This window comes from Engystomops pustulosus, chromosome 1, assembly GCF_040894005.1.
Source record: "Engystomops pustulosus chromosome 1, aEngPut4.maternal, whole genome shotgun sequence".
NCBI classification, from domain to species: domain Eukaryota; kingdom Metazoa; phylum Chordata; class Amphibia; order Anura; family Leptodactylidae; genus Engystomops; species Engystomops pustulosus.
Window position 1 is genome coordinate 142,257,150 of NC_092411.1, and position 19,516 is coordinate 142,276,665.

Consider the following 19,516-nt stretch of genomic DNA (forward strand, 5'->3'; position numbering starts at 1 on the left):
AAACCAAAATGTTGAAAATGCTGAAAATAATTCTTCTTGGAGTGAGATTCTACTGTACTTGTAGAATTCCTATATACATGTGCTTGCAGAACTATAATTAATTTGAATCGAGTAGAGGGGCATCTTCTTTGTTTCTGTAAGACAAAATTCACTGTTAGGGATCATTAGTCACAAGGGAGGTCATTTAAGGTCCATTATTGTGTCCATTGTGTTTCAAGGTCCATTATTTGGCGCACAAACTGGGTGGTTTATTAGACTGTGATTTTTTATTGTTGCACAAGGGCTGAATAAATTGGTGTAGGCCAGAAAGTGGCTAAAATAACTCCACATTATGAAGGTAACGTAGAACTTGGTAGATTTGCTTTTTGTTCGTCTAAATGTGCCATAAAATGGTGTTGGTAAACTAGACATGCTGGAAATGTGTCAGAATTCAAATGCTGTGTCCAAATTGTGCTACAAAAAAAAATGTCGTTAACGTAAAAAAAAGCTTATTTTTAGCCCCAACACATAATAAATAAAGCACACGTGGTGCAGCAGCAAAAAAAAAAAAAAAACATCCACCAAAGAATTGGTGGAAATCCATTAATAAATTACCTTTATAGTTTTTGTTTTGACCACAAAAGTAACTTTAATTAAATTATACAAAAAGAAACATGAAAATAAAGTGACACAACGTCTTATTTTAAACCTTGGATGTACAATTGTAGAATAATCAGATTTTTCATTGCAATTTGTGAAGGAAGCCATGGGGGACAAATTTTTAATAAATGCAGTTTCTTAAAGGTCTTGGCCACTTTACCTCATGTTTTTTGTAATGTGTGTGTAAGTGTGAGGGCAGCATTAGGTAATTTACCTATATAGATCTATTAAAAATTGTGCACGCCTTTTTTTATTTATAAAGTGAAGCCTCTTGTCTTTTAGGGTTCAATAGAAGTTTATTGAATAAAGATGAGTAACAAGAGACATATGTAGTTATCGCATATTACATAGGCGAAAGGGTGCAATTGGTATCTGCAGGTCTCTCTTGTCTATAACCTCATAAGCCAGACATTCCTGTCAATAAAATGGCTGCAGATGGAGGGTCATGTGATCTCTAACTGTCCATGAGCAATCGCCCTGCCAGTACTTTATGATAATATTCATGAATATACGATTAAGGTCCTGGCAGGGTGATTGCTCAATGCTCATGGCATTTTTTGTCAAGACTTTATTTATGAGTAACAACAATTTGCCTCCATATTTTCTAAGGTTCATGGGCTAATGTTTCTATAAAATAGAACAATGAAGAATTATAAATAAATAAAAGACTCAAAGTAGTACTACTTCTAGCAATACTGTTCTGTATGATGAAGGAATGCCTTTTGGTATTAGTGAAAACTAAGCCCCATGTATGACATTTGTACTGGCAAATCAGAGTTTTTGATAAAATAATAAATCCTAACACATTTAACACTACAAATTGATGTCTTTTGCGTAATTCATTAACTATTTTGGCTAGGCTGGATGCATTGAGTGAGATGAGGACATTCACAAAACCCTTATTCTTCACAGGCTGCCGATGGTGAGAATCAACAATGCAGCTATTTACCACTTTATTTTGCCCTCTATGTTTTGCAGGACATGGAGGAGTGAACCAGCTGGGGGGAGTGTTTGTAAATGGTCGACCTCTTCCCGATGTTGTTCGTCAAAGAATTGTGGAACTTGCCCATCAAGGTGTGCGACCGTGTGACATCTCAAGGCAATTACGAGTCAGCCACGGGTGTGTCAGCAAAATTCTCGGCAGGTAACAGTGTCTCTGATGAAAATTTACTACTACTATTGTGCTATATATTCTACTTTATGGGGGTTATTTATCTTAGGATTTTCTCTTTTTTTTTGCAACTTTTTTGGCACATTTTATACATCTGAGGCTAAATTTGGGACTTTCTCCTCATCACTGGGAGTCGATGTGGTGGAGGCACCAGTTATCTGTATCTTTTCCTTGTGAATAGGGGATAAATACAATAGAGGGACAACCCTTTAACTGTGCGTTCTTGACCATCCACAATCAAAAGTCCACTTTATGCTAATACCCTAGTGGCTAGGTCATATTGATTACTGTAAATGTGGTAGATCTTAAATAGTTTTGGTTAATATACACGTATAGACTTTTGTAATATCCTTGAATGCTCAGGACAATATTTCTCTGTCCAAATTTTGCATGCCCAAACAAAAGTCCACAGGACAGTAATGGTTACATTTATATATATTGGCATCCTGAATTTAAGCATGTTGATTTGTTTCATTTAGACTGTCAACAATAAATTGGAATTTCATAGCTCATTATTTGGATAAATATTAATTACAGTGGAACCCTGTCTTAGTTTACCAAATAATATGGCACTGTAATCAGAGATGTCAGTAAAAAAATGAATGCAATTACAAAATGAATTGATTTCCTAATCAACATGCCACATTACAGCCTTATGTTTTGAATTCTGAAGAAAGTTCATATTTGGACCTTGTAAACTCAGATCTACTCATGTCCAGGACTTGCATACATCCTCTTTGATATAGTATAGCTCTGACTCTAACAGGTTTAGCAAGAAATCACTGGACCCTATAGCAAAACAAATAACCCAACTACACACACGCCCTTAGTTTGAACCGAAGCAATGCTTGTATACATTGCTGGTGTATTCCCATTTAAGCAAATAAATATATATATATATATGTAATTATTTGAGTAATGAAAAGAGCCAATGCACCTTCTGTATTAACTAATTATTATTAATTATTATTCATTATAGTTATATAAATCTGTGCTTGCTGTTATTCTATAGGAAGCTTCCATGTTTACTGCCATTGGATAGAAATCTCTCCATGGTCATGTGATGTCACACAGGTGCACGGACAACTTTTCATCATACCAGCTCCTTTAACATATTTGCCAGAACGTTCATCAGCAGCTAACTCCCCCAATCTTCACATACACAAGTTGGCTAAATAACACCTGCTGTATTCTTATTCCCATATATCATATAACATATCATATGATGGAATCTTTGGAGGTTTTAACTTTCATTCACCTTGTCTACACTTTTCTTTTGGGCAGATTTACTTTTACTGTTCTAACTGGCAGCAATTTTATATGTTACAATATGTTTCTAGCATGTATATTGTCCTTAAAGCATAAATAAACTTTTGACAACATTTTGTAAATCAATATTGTTGCTGATAAACTTTGCAATATATTTTATTAAAAAAATATATCCCTGTGTCCTTCTTTTCCCCCTGCCTTTCTCCATTATTTAATCATTTTGTATTAATCAACTTTTTGTCCTATTCTCCACTCACGGCTCAGAGATAAAGGAATCTGATAAAGTGCCTAATGCCTTAACTCTTTACAGACAGTTCCTGGTTAGTTCACTCAGCTCAGAAAGCATGTGTCTAACTGCAATAGTGCATGTACCCCTTTGCTCTATAGAACATATAGAACAATATTCTTAAGATGTTAATATGTTAATGAATATAAATGCATTTTAGGACAATTAGGGAATACAGTGACCATCTCTTTAAGAATTCCATCTTGACATCTAGAATTCCTTTAACTGATTTTCACATCCTCTGCATATTATTTATAGTGGGCACCATCGTTCATACTACCCCCACATCTTAATGTATTTGAAAGTAACCTAAATTGTCCTAATATTTCCATAAAAATATGGACTGTTATGAATAAGACTGTATACCGGCCTGTATTTTTCTGGCGTCCTTTGATACCCCCAATATTTCCTATTGTACTGGTACCTACTGGTATGTTTTCACTTTAAATAAACAAAGGACTTTCATCTGTTGAAAACATAATATAATACGTGAATAGCAGTGTCAGTAAACACTCCATCAGTAAAGGAACCATTCTAGGCAGCACTTAGGGACGTCAACATAAAATGAGATTGGATAGGACCTGCTTCCTGTGACTACTTTTGATTAATTGTTAGCCCTTTCACATGCTTATACTTTTATGATGTGATAGCAATAAGAAAGTCTGTGCTGATCTCCATCATTCTATCTGACAGGACATCTATCAGAATGACATCACATTACATGTTATATGTTATATAAAGTGGGAGCTTTGAAATCACCTGAAATGAATGTGTATTTGTTTAACACTATAAATTATTTCAAATGACGGATTCCTCGGTTAACTCATTCATTGCATAAAGTCTACTGTCATTTTTCTTTTTGCAGGTATTATGAAACAGGGAGTATTAAACCGGGCGTAATTGGAGGATCAAAACCAAAGGTTGCAACACCCAAAGTAGTAGACAAAATTGCAGAATATAAGAGGCAAAATCCCACAATGTTTGCATGGGAAATCAGGGACAGGCTATTAGCAGAACGAGTGTGTGACAATGACACAGTGCCCAGTGTCAGCTCTATTAACAGGTAAAAACCTTCTTTTCTTGTTTCTGATTTTCTCTAAAGCAGACAGTTATGATATAACAAGAGGAATACAGGGGGAAACTGGAGAAAGCTGCTTGGGCATCATCAGTAACATCATCTGGATTCTGAGCTCTAGTTTTAGATGGAATTTGAAATGGTCAAAAATGTATAGACTATTCCAATCGTGTTGTCTTAATGACATCCATCTGATGTTTTGTTGTGTCTTTGTAAATAAATTTTGTCAGGTTATATTGAAACCCTAACTAAAAAGAGAGGCTTAGCTTTGTGATATCACAGTTAATATGATTTGGTGTAGGGTTTTTGAGAAACAGTCTGGATTTCTCCACCCACACATAATGATTGACAGCCTTCTTGTAACAGTACAGTAAGGGGTGCAGGGTTGCAAATACAAATGGTCAGGAACTTATGGTTGGCATACTCCAGAACAGGGTTCAGTACATGAATAGGTTCCAGAAACAGGCAGGAGCACAGACAGGTTAAAGGGTCAGGTACAGATTTGGGGTACACCATGTTCTGGCTCAGGCTGGTGGTACACAGGGATCCGGCTAAGGCTGGGAGTACACAGGGTTCTGGTTCAGGTTGGGGGTACACACGGTTCTGGCCCAGGCCGGGGATACACAGGGTTCTGGATCAGGCTGGGGATACACAGGGTTCTGGCTCAGGCTGGAGGTACACAGGGTTCTGGCCCAGGCTGGGTATACAAAGGGTTCTGGCTCAGGCTGGGAGTATACAGGGTCCTGGCTTAGGTTGGGAGTACACAGGGTACAGGAAAACAGACAGGAGGACCACAGATCACAGAAGAAACAATAACCAGCTCTGAATGAACTGAGCATTAGCAATGAATTCAGACCCTGGATGCCACCCCTAGCAACTAACTAACTAGGCCTATCTGAGAAACAGAGAAAGCTTACAGAATGACACCACCCAACTTTCATGAGAACAGAGACCGAGCAAACAACTCTGCAAAGCAGATAACAAAGCCTCTCTGCAGAGTAGCCCTTGGAGAGCTCAGCAAATTGAGCAGCCAGAATCCATACAGAGGATTCTAACACTTGCATTAACACATTGTTACAGGGAGAGCTGTCAGTCACAGTTTGTGGGCGTGTAAGCAGGACTCTTACTGACTCTTCTGACTGAGTTCTGTCACAATGTTAGTCCTAATTTGAACTCAATCCTAGTCCAGAATATTTAAAATTATATATCGCACTGATAAGGTTCTGTCAGTCTATTATTTCCTTCTTCTAGAAACAACCTGATAGGTTGGGCATAAACATTATGTAAAGTACTTTCTTAATACTCCCCATTCAAGCATAAATAAATGCATACTAGAATAATTCCAGGTGCCTCATCTTTCCTTAGCTCTCATATTCTGTGAATGGGATAAGCAGGGAGCTGTTGTGATGGCTGTTGACATGTCATCACATGCACAAAACACAAATGCAGTTTACTGCTGTCAACACCTTGAAAAGCATGAGCAAGGGATTTCATTTTGCTGTAGCTTCGCTCTCTTATCACCTGAATGGTATTGGTACTGATTTGGGTAATAGGGCTATATAAGGGAACTGATGTTGATGCTATTATCTAAAATGCACAAAGTGCATTAGCTAAAATCCTAAATTGATACTAAACTATTAAAAGATGTCTTATAGGAATATTGCAATTTGCAATAATATTTTAAACATGGAAATGCATATGTAAATCTCTCAGGCACTTATTCACTAATAGGGGGTGTCCAGTGATTTCCTAGTGAAGAGACCCAAGTGTACAGTACCATATACATTATAGTGGCTGTGTGTGGCATTGCAGCTCATTAACTTAATTGACACTGTGCTGGGGCCTATGTTACATAACTGGCCTATGACGAGTGGATAAATAATAAAGCTAAGGATGGGTTATACATTTTTAAAACCTTGACTATGCCTTTTACCATTTCTTCAAAAATTCCTTTGCACAATTAACCTGTTACAAAGTAAAATAAAGTATTTGTGAGATAATATACTTGCAGTACAGGAAAATGATCTCGGAGACCCCCTCTAACTTTTTAGACAGCATCAGTAAATCGTCCACAACAATCCAAAACACACAGGTAAACACAAGAACCACAAAAAGATAAAGGATTAATTTCAGAGAGAACAGCCGTCTACCATTTTATCCAAGAACCCCTCTATAAACCTTACTGCTGCACATTAACTATAGAATATTTGACAATGCTAATGCAAATATATTCAGTTCCCTATTCTTTCTATTCAGTCATTTTATCAATACCTTTGTTTTTTTCCCTAAAAGTTGGATCTTTAAATGGCAGTATTTTTGAATTAGCTATTCCGTTTCACCTATTACTGTAGTACACAGTATTTAACACTAGAGGGAGACCATGCTGGGAACCCTTTTCCATGACAAAAAAAAAAACAAAAACAACCCAAACAATAAACATCTACCTTGTTTAATAGTGTCATATTAAATCTTTTCATATCATTGTAGAACCTTATATAAATATTTTATATCTTTTTCTATAAATGTTTTTTTTTATCCTGGAATTACACATTGCTTGCTGTCAAACCAATTTTTAAGCTGATTTTCATAGTTTCACTGCATCAAGGATCTAGATGCACTCTATTCATATAATGTTTTAGCAAAATTCTACATGATTTTACACTCAACCACAACTGCTAAGTGGAACTAACTCCTAAATTGATTCTACAGTATGTGTACCCTGCTGATAGGACTGCAGAAATGCATTGCACAATTCTTTAGATACACACCATAAAGGGAACAAACGAATCCCACTCTTTAGTAACGCATACAATCATATTGTATAAATTCATGCATAGTGCCCTCCAGACTTTGTACTTTATACTGATGCCTGTAAGTGGCAAAGACCAGACAATGGAAATAATATATGCTTTACAATATAAATGCAGTATCTTTTTTCAATCAATCAATATGTATTTCAAACCCACATACATCTACCACCACAAACATGTCTAGGAGTGTATTTCAGTCTGGAAATAATATAATATTGTGTATTGCAATGATTCTTCCCACTCCTTTGTGTAGGTTTTATTTTTACTACATGTATCATGTTGTCTACAGTATATATGTCACCACACTACTGATGACTATTAAAGTGGACCAGCCACTACGTACAAATACTGCCTGTTATATCTCATGTCATTATTGTGGCATCCTATACTGTTTGTTTTTTTTTTATATCTGCCCACCACTTCAAAAATATGGCCCTCAGAGGTTTATAAGTGCTTATACTTACCAAGAGTTGGAAATCTTATCTTTTCCTACAGCTCACATCCAGAGAAAATACAAGGTAACCGCCTCCTTGGCAAGTAAGAGCTAATTTATATATAGTCCCAGGGGCCACATCCCATGTATGGATGAATGGAATTAGGAGAGAAACGCCAAATTGATGGAAGGCACAGCGATAATAAAATGTTGTGTCTGTAAACTAGAAAGGACTTATGCTTGAGTTGATCCCATAGCTATCAACCACATTTTTGAAAAGTGAATGCAGTAGTTATATTGATCATAATATATCTTACTCTTTTGTTTATGTGAAAGTACTAAAGAAAAAACTACACAAACTAAACTCTGTACACCCTTCTACTCTATAATCATAAAAATTTGAAAAACAATGGCTTAAGGGTTGGCCACTTTACCGCGTGTTTTTTGTAATGTGTGTGTAAGTGTGGTGAGCCGAATATTAGGTAATTTACCAATATACATCAATTAAAAGTTCTGTACCACTTTCTTGATATGTAAATCGAAGCCTCCTGTCTGTTACCTCATCAGCCAGACATTCCTGACCATAAAATGGCGGCAAATGAAAGGTCATGTTGTCGCTATCTGTCCATGAACAGGCCCTTCCAGGACCTGAAAAGTATTCATGAATATAAGATTGAGGTCCTGGCAGGGCGATTGTTCATGGACAGTTACGGATCACACGTCTCTCAATCTGCAACCATTTTTTGGTCAGGAATGTCTGGCTGATGAGGTAAAAGACAGGAGGCTTCACTTTACACATCAAGAGAGCATGGCAAAACTTTTAATATATTTATATTGGTAAATTACCTAATATGCTGTCCCCACACTTACAATCATATTGCAAAAAAAATGTCATTCTTTCCAGTAGTTTTTTTAGTTTCAGTTTAAGATATTACCCACTAATACACCATATCAATTAAATATATCGTGCTATGGTACCCACTATTTTAACCATTACTTATATTCCAGTATTTGTTTTGTTTTGATAAAATATAAAAGCAAACTGTTCATAATGGAAATATAGGGAAACATAATGTTATAAACATCATGTTATAAAGCAGGAAGACCTGGGCAGATTACCATGTGTTTTTGTGAGGAAAAAATATTACAAGATATGTTTATATTTCTGCTTTTGAATAGCCCTGGTTATCATCCAACAAGTGACTGACAGCCCTCCAATTACTCGTGGGAGGTCACAACTAGATGACAAGAAGTCATGTGTAATATTTCAAAATATATGTGAGAAATATTCATGATGGTAGTCTTGTAACAGTGATCTGCTCTCTAACATTCAATATATTATTTGATTAATTAATATCAGGAACGGTGTTAGGTGATGGCAAACTGGGCATTTGCCCAGGGCCCCATGCCCTAAGGGGGACCCCTGGTACTTTTGTAGTCAGAGGATTATTGCTATTTTAATACCCCTTGGTTGAATGATAATCATCTATCTCCTGTCTATATACATTTAGCATTGATCTGTCAAGTTATCAATTTCCTATAATTTGTCTATTCCCTATCTATATATCTGTCTATCTAACCATTTATTAATCTAGATTTATTATCTAGTTATCTACCTATATATCTTATATCATTTATCTAGCTATCAATATATATTCTAGTTTATATTTCCAAATCAATCTATGAATCTATATCATCTTTCATATTTATCTTCTATCATCAAATAAAGATACTACTCAATTCTATCATATGTCTAATTCCTAAAAAAATCTCCTACAGTCCCATATTACAGATTGCCTTACCATACTGGAAAGTGTTATTATTGTGCAGGGCTAGAGGGAGCCTCTTACTGACTGTGACTGTTCATAAAATTGTTTTATTTTAGGGCCCCACTTTGTCTAAAACCGACCCTGATGTAATCATTTATTATGGGCGATACTGCTGCAGTGGTTCATACTGTGTCTTGGGGCACTAGGGTTCTGTGTTTAAATCTGTCCAAGGACCACATCTACATACGTGGAGTTTACATAGTTCCAGTGTTTGAATTGTTTTACTCTAGTTTCTAGCTTCTACAGCAAAAGGACCTTAGAGCTTGAGTGTCTGAAATTAAGAATTTCACTTGTGTGCTCTTTGTCTACTGCATCTACTACTACAGTAGATGTTGGTGTTCTTTAAGCAACAGGAAAAAAAGAGTGAAAAAGTAGATTTCTATCTTTTAGCTATTTTGCTATATTTTACAAGAAAAAGTTTAAATGATATCTCTCCTTTGAATACAGGATCATCCGGACAAAAGTTCAGCAGCCCACAAACCAGCAAGTACCACCTTCAAACCACAGCATAGGTAAGAACCTGTAGTGCTACTCTAAGGAGAATATGTGTTCCATGGATAGATCATTTTACATAAAACCCGGCTACACACCCATTCTCCAGAAATCAAACTCTTTTGTCATCCTCCAGGGGCTGAACATGGTAAATTAATTTTATAAATACTGTTAAAGGGTTTTGTGTTTTACTGATTATTATGATAAATAGATTTTACCCTGGGACAGAAAATTGAAATCTACACCAAAAACGCTAACGGGGGACCATAGTATGTTGGATAATTAAAGTAATAAATCAAAAAATACATACTTATTCATAACATTTTATGCATCATTAGCCAGTAACTAGTTTAAATACGTTCCTCTCCCCTCTCCATCATTTATTCATCCCTGTTCTTTTTGCACTTAGACTCTTGAGTAGAGAGGTGGGAAAAGTTTTCTATAACATTTTTAAGATTAAACTGTTGTTAGCAGTATTTATGTAGAGATTTAATTGATATGCGAACTTCAGCATAAATATTGGACAATTAAGATTATTATATAATAGTGCAGCAAAACAATGATACATTACAATAAAAAGAAAGCAATATTAATAGATATATGGAATATTATATATTGATATTAAAATAAAAAAAATATAATGTAAATAATGAGGCCAGGGATACAAGAAGTTTAGAAGCTGGGGTCCCATCCACTAAAATTCCCATTTACTGTACATGCTGATTAAAAAACACTTTTTATATATTATTTTTATAAGTGTATATGATAGGTTGAATGCACTACCACACTCAATCATTTCTAAACATATAACTTTATTAGCACATTTTTTGTGCTGAAAAACTCGGCTTATACACGAGTATATACCGTATATCAATATTATATGTCTCAATTTTTTATAAATATTACTTGAACATACAAAAAGGCACATGTACATCACCATTTTACATCTAGATATGCCATAGCCCATATACTGATTAAATTCACGTTAAGTCTTCATGGCTACCATGTTCAAAAAATATTTATCAAAAATTGGAGACATATAATATGGAAGGAATCTGAGAGATTTCTTAGTAGTGTCTTAAAATTGCAAAATTGCATCACAGAAGCTCACATTGTGTAATATATTTGGCAAAGTTGACTAAACATGTTTTCTATTCTTTACACCACATTTTGCTTAACTTACGGTACTCTACACCGATTTTCTAAGGAATATTGGTGCAATATTGTAGACACTTGTCAAAAGTGAGTAGCACAAAGTCTTTTGACTCTGAATTCTGGTACATGTATCTTAACAAGGCTTCCAAAATGATTACATGTATTTTAACACCCCTGGAAATCAAAATGTGTTATACATCATATACATTCAGCTTTTGGATGATCCTGCCATTGGATTGTATGGGAATGTAATTCACATACACATTACTGGTCCATTCTTTTTTGTGTGCAGTACCAATTATAGCTTCTTCAACATTAGTTTAAAGAACCAAAAAATCAGATTAGACTACCACTGATGCTTTTTTTCTAACACCGTATGTCTTAATAACACATTCTGCACATTAAATTGGATTACAAAGTGTGAGAGCATGAGCACTACTCTTTGTTGAAATTGTAATTAATAGTTTACAAGGATAAGGGTCTACTTATTTGTCTGATGAAGGGTGGGCGAATGTTGATCGGCAATGTAACATGTCTATCTGCACTTGTTTGCATTTAGACTTTTTAATTGTCTTCTGGAAACTACAGGCAGAGGAATGATTGCTACTGAGATGTCTCTATGTTATGCTGCCCCCTCCTAGGAAACAATTGATCACACTCTGTAATGTATTTCCCTATGTAAAGCATCTCTTTAACTATAAACTGTGAGGAAAGTCATGGCTGCCTGATGGAATGTCTGGACATACTGTATATGTTATACCTAACCAGCTGTTCCATCTAGTAATGCGGCACATATTATAGGCGTGCATGGCAGTGCCCTATGAAGCTGTGGGCAGTGTTTATTGACATATTAGCTGTTGCTTTAAACAAATCTTAAAAAAAAAAACAGTTTGCCAAAGCAATAGAATTGCGGAAAGATTAGGCAGAAGCTGGATATTCTCTTAACTTTACACCTCTTTATAGATGCAAATTGATGATCACACATCAGTACAATGCAGTCTTGTCTCGGTAATCCTTCTTAAAAGGGTTTCCCCAAAAGGATGGAGGATTTATACCTTCATCCTATTTAACATTCTGTGTTGTGCCAAAGACTTATTTGCTGCTCCCTTTGGAGACGAACCAGGGTCAGCAATGAGGAGTTTTATACAAAGGGTTCACTGAAGCAATACTTTAGTTAGTTATCCCTCTGACTCAAAGATCTGCACACAAAAAGAAAAATGGCATTTGTTGCTACTTTCTAAATTCCACCTGCTAGCTCTCCTTCTAGTGTTTACTGATTGAAGATCTCTACCATTTCTGATACCAACTTGATATATAATCAGTTGTGGAGCCTTTTAAGCACAAGCTGGTAAAAGGACACTACTTGGGTTGAACTTTCTAGGTATACAATGTTTTATTTTATATACCTCCTTATCTTTTGTACTTGTCTCAAAAATAATGTGAAATGAAAGCTGAATAATGTATGTAGCAATCCTCACCTAACAGAATATGGCTTCCCTTTAGTAAGCTTTTGGCTGTGGAAAGTTGCTCCTGATGACAAATACCAACACATACATGGCACAGCATTTTTATTGAAATAATGGACTATGCAAATTAGGACAGAGAAACTGAACTCTGTAATTTGTGTAGTATCATGCCATGGACACACAAGGTGGATTTCCGCATAGCCACAGGGACATTGTTTTTGAGTTACCCCAGCAACAATTTACATTGGCAGTATACTGCATGGGCTGTGTATAAATACCATGCACATTCCACAATAAAGTCGAGTATCACTGAGGATTTCTAATTCATTACAAGTGTAACCAAAACTTTCTTACCAGATTGCATAAATGAATAGTGCAGACAAGAATAGTAACATTTGAAATATCCTTTATAAAAAGAGTAGTACCTAGTTTGCAACCCTCACTAACCATGAGAACGGACAACCCCCCCCAATAATCCAGAGAATGGATTCCCATTAATTAAAGGGGTTGTCCATTTTCTGCAAATAATTGATATTGTTTGCATAAGAAAAAGTTATACAATTTTCAAATATACTTTCTGTATCAATTCTTCACAGTTTTCTAGATCTACGCTTGCTGTCTTCTATTGAAAGCTTCTATGTTTGCTTCCAATGGATAGAATCATGCGATGGACATGCAGGTGCATGAGCCGTTAGTATCACATCTGTGATAATAACGGTGTAATACAGCTGACACCAACAGCATATGGAGATGCCTCAGTCCATGAGCTTGCTCCATACTCCCCTTTATGACCAGCCAATGTATATTTACGTTGACCGTCCATGAAAGGGTTAAATAAACATTTTTCTTTTTCCTGTTTCTTTCCTACCTTTCTCCCTCTGCTAAGCAGTTCATCTAAATCAGATTTCTGTCCATATTCAGGCTGACAGCTGATGAATATGGAGAAGCTGATAAAGTTCTAATGACTTAACTATTTATAGACAATCACTGGATAGTCGAATCTTTTTACAGAGATGAATCATCTAGTGAAATATTCTCTAGGTATTGAAAGCATTACTCTCCTGTTCTTATTCAATCCTTGTCTACAGACATGAGAATGCTTTCTGAACCAATGCTCATATTTGATAAAATTAGACTGCCCTTTAGGTACAAACATTTTTTTCTGTCAAGCATAGTCACCATAAACTTGTTCACCTTCCCAAACTAACATATTTTTTGCTCATTGCAGCTTCAACTGGTTCAGTGACTCAGGTCTCTTCTGTAAGCACAGACTCAGCAGGTTCTTCTTATTCCATCAGTGGAATTCTGGGAATTACATCATCCAATGCAGAAAGTAACAAACGCAAGAGAGATGAAGGTAAAAAAAAGTTTTTTGTATTCAATCATGATTATTACAGATCAGTAAAAATGCATGTCATGCTTATCAGGTTTATCATGACCTATTAGAAATCCCTTAAAAAATGGCACATTATTTAGTGGACAGTGGTGTTTTCATGGAGTTTTATTAGCTCCCAAGTGGTGCAAAATTGGCCTGCATTAATCACAATTCTACCCTAAAGGGGCTTCCTCATGAAAGAAAATTCTCAAATTTCAATCCCCTAGTGATGTTTCACAATAAAGCTAATTTTCAACCCCTTACTTTTCAATTTTACTCAGTTTTATCGCTGTTTTAGCTCCTATCACTCAGATGGTCAGTGTAAGAATCCAGAGCGTGGGCAGGGACTCTTAAAGCAGACGCTTCATGATCCCTCTAGTGCTGTGATATAGAGTGTGCTGACAATGTGCTTGGAGTATCAGGGTCCAGGTTTATATACAATTTTGTCTGGCTTCTGAACATTCACTAGTATCTGACAGATAGAAATAGAGAGATGAGACAGATCAGGGATGAGAGATGATGATATCTGTGAGATTCATATAACACACTATGACATTCTCAGTTCTGCTATCTCAGTCATAACATACACTGTCAGCTCTGCTGTGCCTTCTGCCCCCTCCCCTGAGTAAACACCTTACCGGTCTGTAGCTTGTAGATTGTCTCTCTTCACGCTGCTGTTTGCCAGCAGGAAGTCTCTGTGTGTGAGCTCATCTTGGAATGCAAGGGGAGAAGCCGATGGAGAGAGGAGCTCACTGCAGAGTCATACAGGAGAACAATCTGCCATCCAACCCTAGCCTTCTGATTTGCGGTTAGATCCAGGGGTAACCAAAATTGTATACACCAGGACTGATAGAGACAGGTTAGAATTATATCTAAGAAATGCAATATTTTTGTTAATAGCAGTGAATCAAAGAATGTTTTATTTTGTTATCTTGAGTTTATTTAAGAATCTTGTCTTTGTGGGAATACCCCTTTAAAGGGATTTCCCTATTCAGTCATCAATACTGACTAATCGCACCACAACCCATCCTGAGTAGGTGTTGCATATAGATGTCTCATCTATAGAGATGAGACATAGGAACTGATAAGTGATCTCTTAACACCAGTTAGGCTATCCTTGGGGACTATGTTTTATGAAACATCTATTTAGTAACTATTAATTAAATGCTAATATCAGAAAACCCCTTTAAAAAGTATTTCCCACAACACAAAAATTACATGGAGTTAATTCTCCTTCATACTGTCCTACACAGATATGTAATCATGTATGGTCCTGGGAGATTATCATACATCTTTCCTCAGCTACAGTATAGTCATATCATATACACACTATCAGTTCTATTATTTGAAATACACATATTATTTGTCTAGAAAATGTGTGTAGAAATCCAATGCCAGGGCAGATCAGAGCTCAGTAGCTACACTTGATTAGATTTCCACCTTCTATAAGTGTTTGATTACTTCATGGTTTCTCTCAAAAGAACTGATAAGACTACCATAACTGTTGAAATAACTGAGATGTGAACTGGCCCTTGCCTTTTTGAACTGAGGCTCTGGCCTCAAGTCTCTCGTAAGAAAATATCACCATAGAATTTTTTGATCTTCCAGTGTTCATTTTATCTAGTTCCTGTTGCATATTCCAAAATATGAAATACTTACTGTATGTGTTATTTCTGACTGTACAAAGAAAAAAGAATCACACACCTTTTTCCTTCACACCATTTGGCTACCGGGGGTTTCCTATTTAACTATTCTTACTGTATGTGAAATTGACACTTAATACAATTCTCAGAAACTGTAAAAACAATGTGGCTAAATGTGATGGTATCCAGCAAGGAGATGCAGTGTCACAGAGCCCAGGTGTACAATGAGTGACAAGTGAAAAATATTCAGCATTGCGTTTTGTATCACACCTCTCAGAGTTCTCTTCTGTTAGGATGGTCAAGAAGAGAACATTGTAGATATCCTTCTACATACTACAGTGCCTGTACACAATGCACCTAAACATAAGTTGCCCTTTGTTCTTTTTTTATGTAAAATAGCAGGTACATCCTGGCATTAGTTGTTTCCCACATGCATTTACCACCGCTGGCATGCACAATGTATAGGCACTTTTAAACCATAGACATGGAACGATACATACTGAGCCTGTGAGGTTCATATTTATAGAGCTTCTCTGGGGACCATTTAATTTTTAGTGTGGTTTAGGTCAAAGAGATATTCCATTATAATTAATTTTAAATTCTTAATTCTTTTGTAAAAAAAAACAAAAGAACTTATACTATAAATAATGTTGTTCTCCACTATGGTTCAATGTGATGGCTCCTTTCATCCCTTATCTCTGTTGGTACAGAGAGTCTGCAGTTGAGGTCAAGTCAACATTGTGCACTCGCACTGTGCGGCCTGATGTGTCATGTGATCGCTGCAGCTTATCACTGGCTTGAGTCTTTTTCTGGTCTTGAGAACAAAATGGTATACAGGGTTACTGATTAACAAATAAATAGTCATGAACAAGACTTTTATAGCACTTTTTTTCTAGCCAGGACTCGAAGAGTAAAGGGGGAGTCAACAAATTATAATATGGTGCTTCGGTGACCTAAACCTAGAGCAACTCATACTGATTAGCATAGTTTTTATAACTCTGTATTGCCAAGGGTTTTAATAAAAGACATTTTGAGAAGAATGATTCATCAGTAGCTTGTTAGTAGGACTAGTCTACCATCAGTGAAACTGATGGTAGATGTCCTATAAGCCGCCCCTCACCATGTCCTGGTAAATGGAGCAATCTAATATTCCCAAAAGTGAATAGACAAAATTTGAGTTATGATAGAATTTGAGGTAATTTGAGGTATGGGAATCAATGTGTGTCTTGTTTTTGGGACCAATCATTTTGAGCTACATTTTACTGCTCATTGAAAAAAGGTGTAAAATGGTATATTTAGTTATTAAACAGAACACAAGGGGGGGACTTGTGTCTTGGTTTTTTTTCTTTAGTGTATAATTGAGACATTTGGCAACTCTTTTTTGAACCTTATGTATGATCATGTCATTTTCTTGTGATCCATGTTTAGTTTTGCCTATCCTGGAAGGCGCAACATTTAGCTTTTTTTGAGACTTTTTGTTGCAAATGTCTCAAATCCATATGGACACAAGCCGTGTGAGGGGTTATATGCAGGAGTGGACACTACTGTAGATTTTAGATTTGAGGCCATGTCTTGCATTTTTAAACCCTTCTGGTCTGAGCCATTTTAGGGCCTTAGAACCAGGCCTGATTTTTTAAATTTGCCCTGTGTTAAGCTTAAACATATCAAGGGGATTTTGAGATTGTCTTCAAAGTAATAGAAAATTTTTGATAATATCTTTTGTGTTCAGTAAAAAAATTGAAATTTGGCAAAAGATTCTAAAAATTATAAATGTTCAAAGTTCAAAATTTTCTGCTTTTCAGGCACATGGTCATAACTCCCAAGTAACTTTATAACTAACATTTACCAAATGTCTGCTTTATATCGGCATGGCTTTTTATGGATCCTCTCTCTTTTCTAGGTTGTTAGGAGGTTCATAATTTTGGATGCAATTTTTCTCATTTTTATGAAAATTGACAAAACCCTTATTTAGAGGCACCTGCTCAGGTTTACGTGACTTTCAGAGTCCTAAATATCAGTAAAACCCCATAAAGTATGTAATATTAGAAACTAAACCCCTCACTGTGTGAAAAATCAACTTTAAGAAATGTGTTAACCCTTTAGATGCTTCACAGGGGTTAAAACAAAATGGAGGTGTGCTTTACAAGCTGTAATTTTTTTAGACATTATATTAATACACAAAGTATTAAATGATGAAAAACTCCACAAAGTTTGATATCCAATTTCTCCTGAGTATGAGGATGCCCCATATGTCTTGGTAAACTGCTGTATGGGCACACGGCCGGGCAGAGAATGGAAGGAGCGCCATTCAGAGCAGATCTGCATTGTCACATTTTACAGGCTACAATTTTTTTTTTTTTTAATTTGGGCATATGGGGATTATTTTTTTTGTGTGGATGTGATCCAGTTTTCAGGTACTTCATTTACAAGGGTTTCAATATCTTATAATCAGATTATATTAACTCTTTCTTGGTGGTGGTTAAAAAAATAATTAATTCTTAATGTGTTATTATTCATCACGATTACGCCGATACCCGATTTGTATTGCTTTTTTATGGTTAATTCGTTTTGCAGAATATAGAACTCATTTGCTTGTTTTTGCATCGCCATGTAACAATGGGCATAACGTTTATATGTATTTTTTTTACAGAGCTGTTTTAGAGCTTATTTTTTGCAGGACAAGCTGTATTCTTTCTTAGTATCATGTCAGGGTAATGTTACTTTTTGGTCAGTGTTTATGCGCTTTCAGATGTGAAAATTTCATAATTTTTGTGAAGTTTTTGGGCGTCTTCTTTTACAACATTTGCCGTACGGATTCAATGAAAATGTTATTTTAGTGTACGGTTTGTTACGGATGTTGTGATACCAAATATGTTGTGTTTTTTTGGGTGATATTCACTCTTTAATGTTTTACTATGACCACGGCGTCTATATGGTTAAACAGACAGGATAGCGATAATCACGATCCCAGCTGTTACTGCGGGATCCCGGCTACCGCGTACTGCAGGAATCCCGTGGTTATTGCATGGGTTTTGATTCTGAGCCCAGGCAATCGTCATGACGTAATTCTACGCCAAGGTGCGGGAACTACCCGCATCCTATGACTTAGAATTACGTCAGGGTGCGGGAAGGGGGTAAGCACTCTAGTCACACCCCAGGGAGATGACGACATATAAGGCTGCGGTCACACGTGGTGTTAACACATGCGTTTTCAAACACACCACAACAGCTAAAAAGAGGAGATTTGTCTAATTACATTGCTGTGAACATGGCGTTTACAAAATGTACAGGATGTTAACACCCATGTTAGAATAGGGTTAACAAACACATGTGTTAACACATATGTTAACAATGTGTTAATGCATACATATTGTAAACAGGGTCCAGATTTAAGCCTAAAAAGTCACAAAAAAAAAGTGATACATAAGTGAAAAGTCCCACAGAACATCTGGAAAATAAAGATACATAAGGCACACTGCACAAGACCAAGGTGTACTTGAAAAACGACAGCAAAAGTTGCAAAAATGGGACAAATAAACTAGCAGAAATATAGATACATGTCCTGCAGAGTACAGAAAATTATATTTCACTACATTTGAAGAAATTTTATGCCCCTTGTAATTTGAAAGTAGATTGGAGTAACCATTTTAAACACCAAAAGATCTGAAAGTTTTAGCCCATTACCCATACACCTTATTATTAGCTAGATAAGGGTAATTGGGCTCATAATGACCTCAGAGGGCAGTAAAGTTTAATTGCCCAGGTTATTTTTTGAGTGTAAAGACTTCCTGAATGAGCTTTGTGCTCAAATACTCAACAATTGTTTCTCAAACACAGATACAATCAGAAATCAGGATACTGAATGCAGTCTTT

General features: G+C 36.1%; 1 protein-coding gene across 5 annotated transcripts in view; it reads left to right on the plus strand.

The window, feature by feature from the left end:
* Nucleotides 1–19,516, plus strand: part of PAX5 (paired box 5) — a 149,329-nt gene that overhangs the window by 37,058 nt on the left and 92,755 nt on the right. For all 5 annotated transcript variants that reach the window (XM_072155075.1, XM_072155095.1, XM_072155099.1 and 2 more), the window contains exons 2-5: nucleotides 1,618–1,783; nucleotides 4,231–4,428; nucleotides 9,960–10,024; nucleotides 13,854–13,982. In XM_072155075.1, coding sequence (XP_072011176.1) covers nucleotides 1,618–1,783; nucleotides 4,231–4,428; nucleotides 9,960–10,024; nucleotides 13,854–13,982 — 558 coding nt within the window. The remainder of the gene's footprint in view (nucleotides 1–1,617; nucleotides 1,784–4,230; nucleotides 4,429–9,959; nucleotides 10,025–13,853; nucleotides 13,983–19,516) is intronic.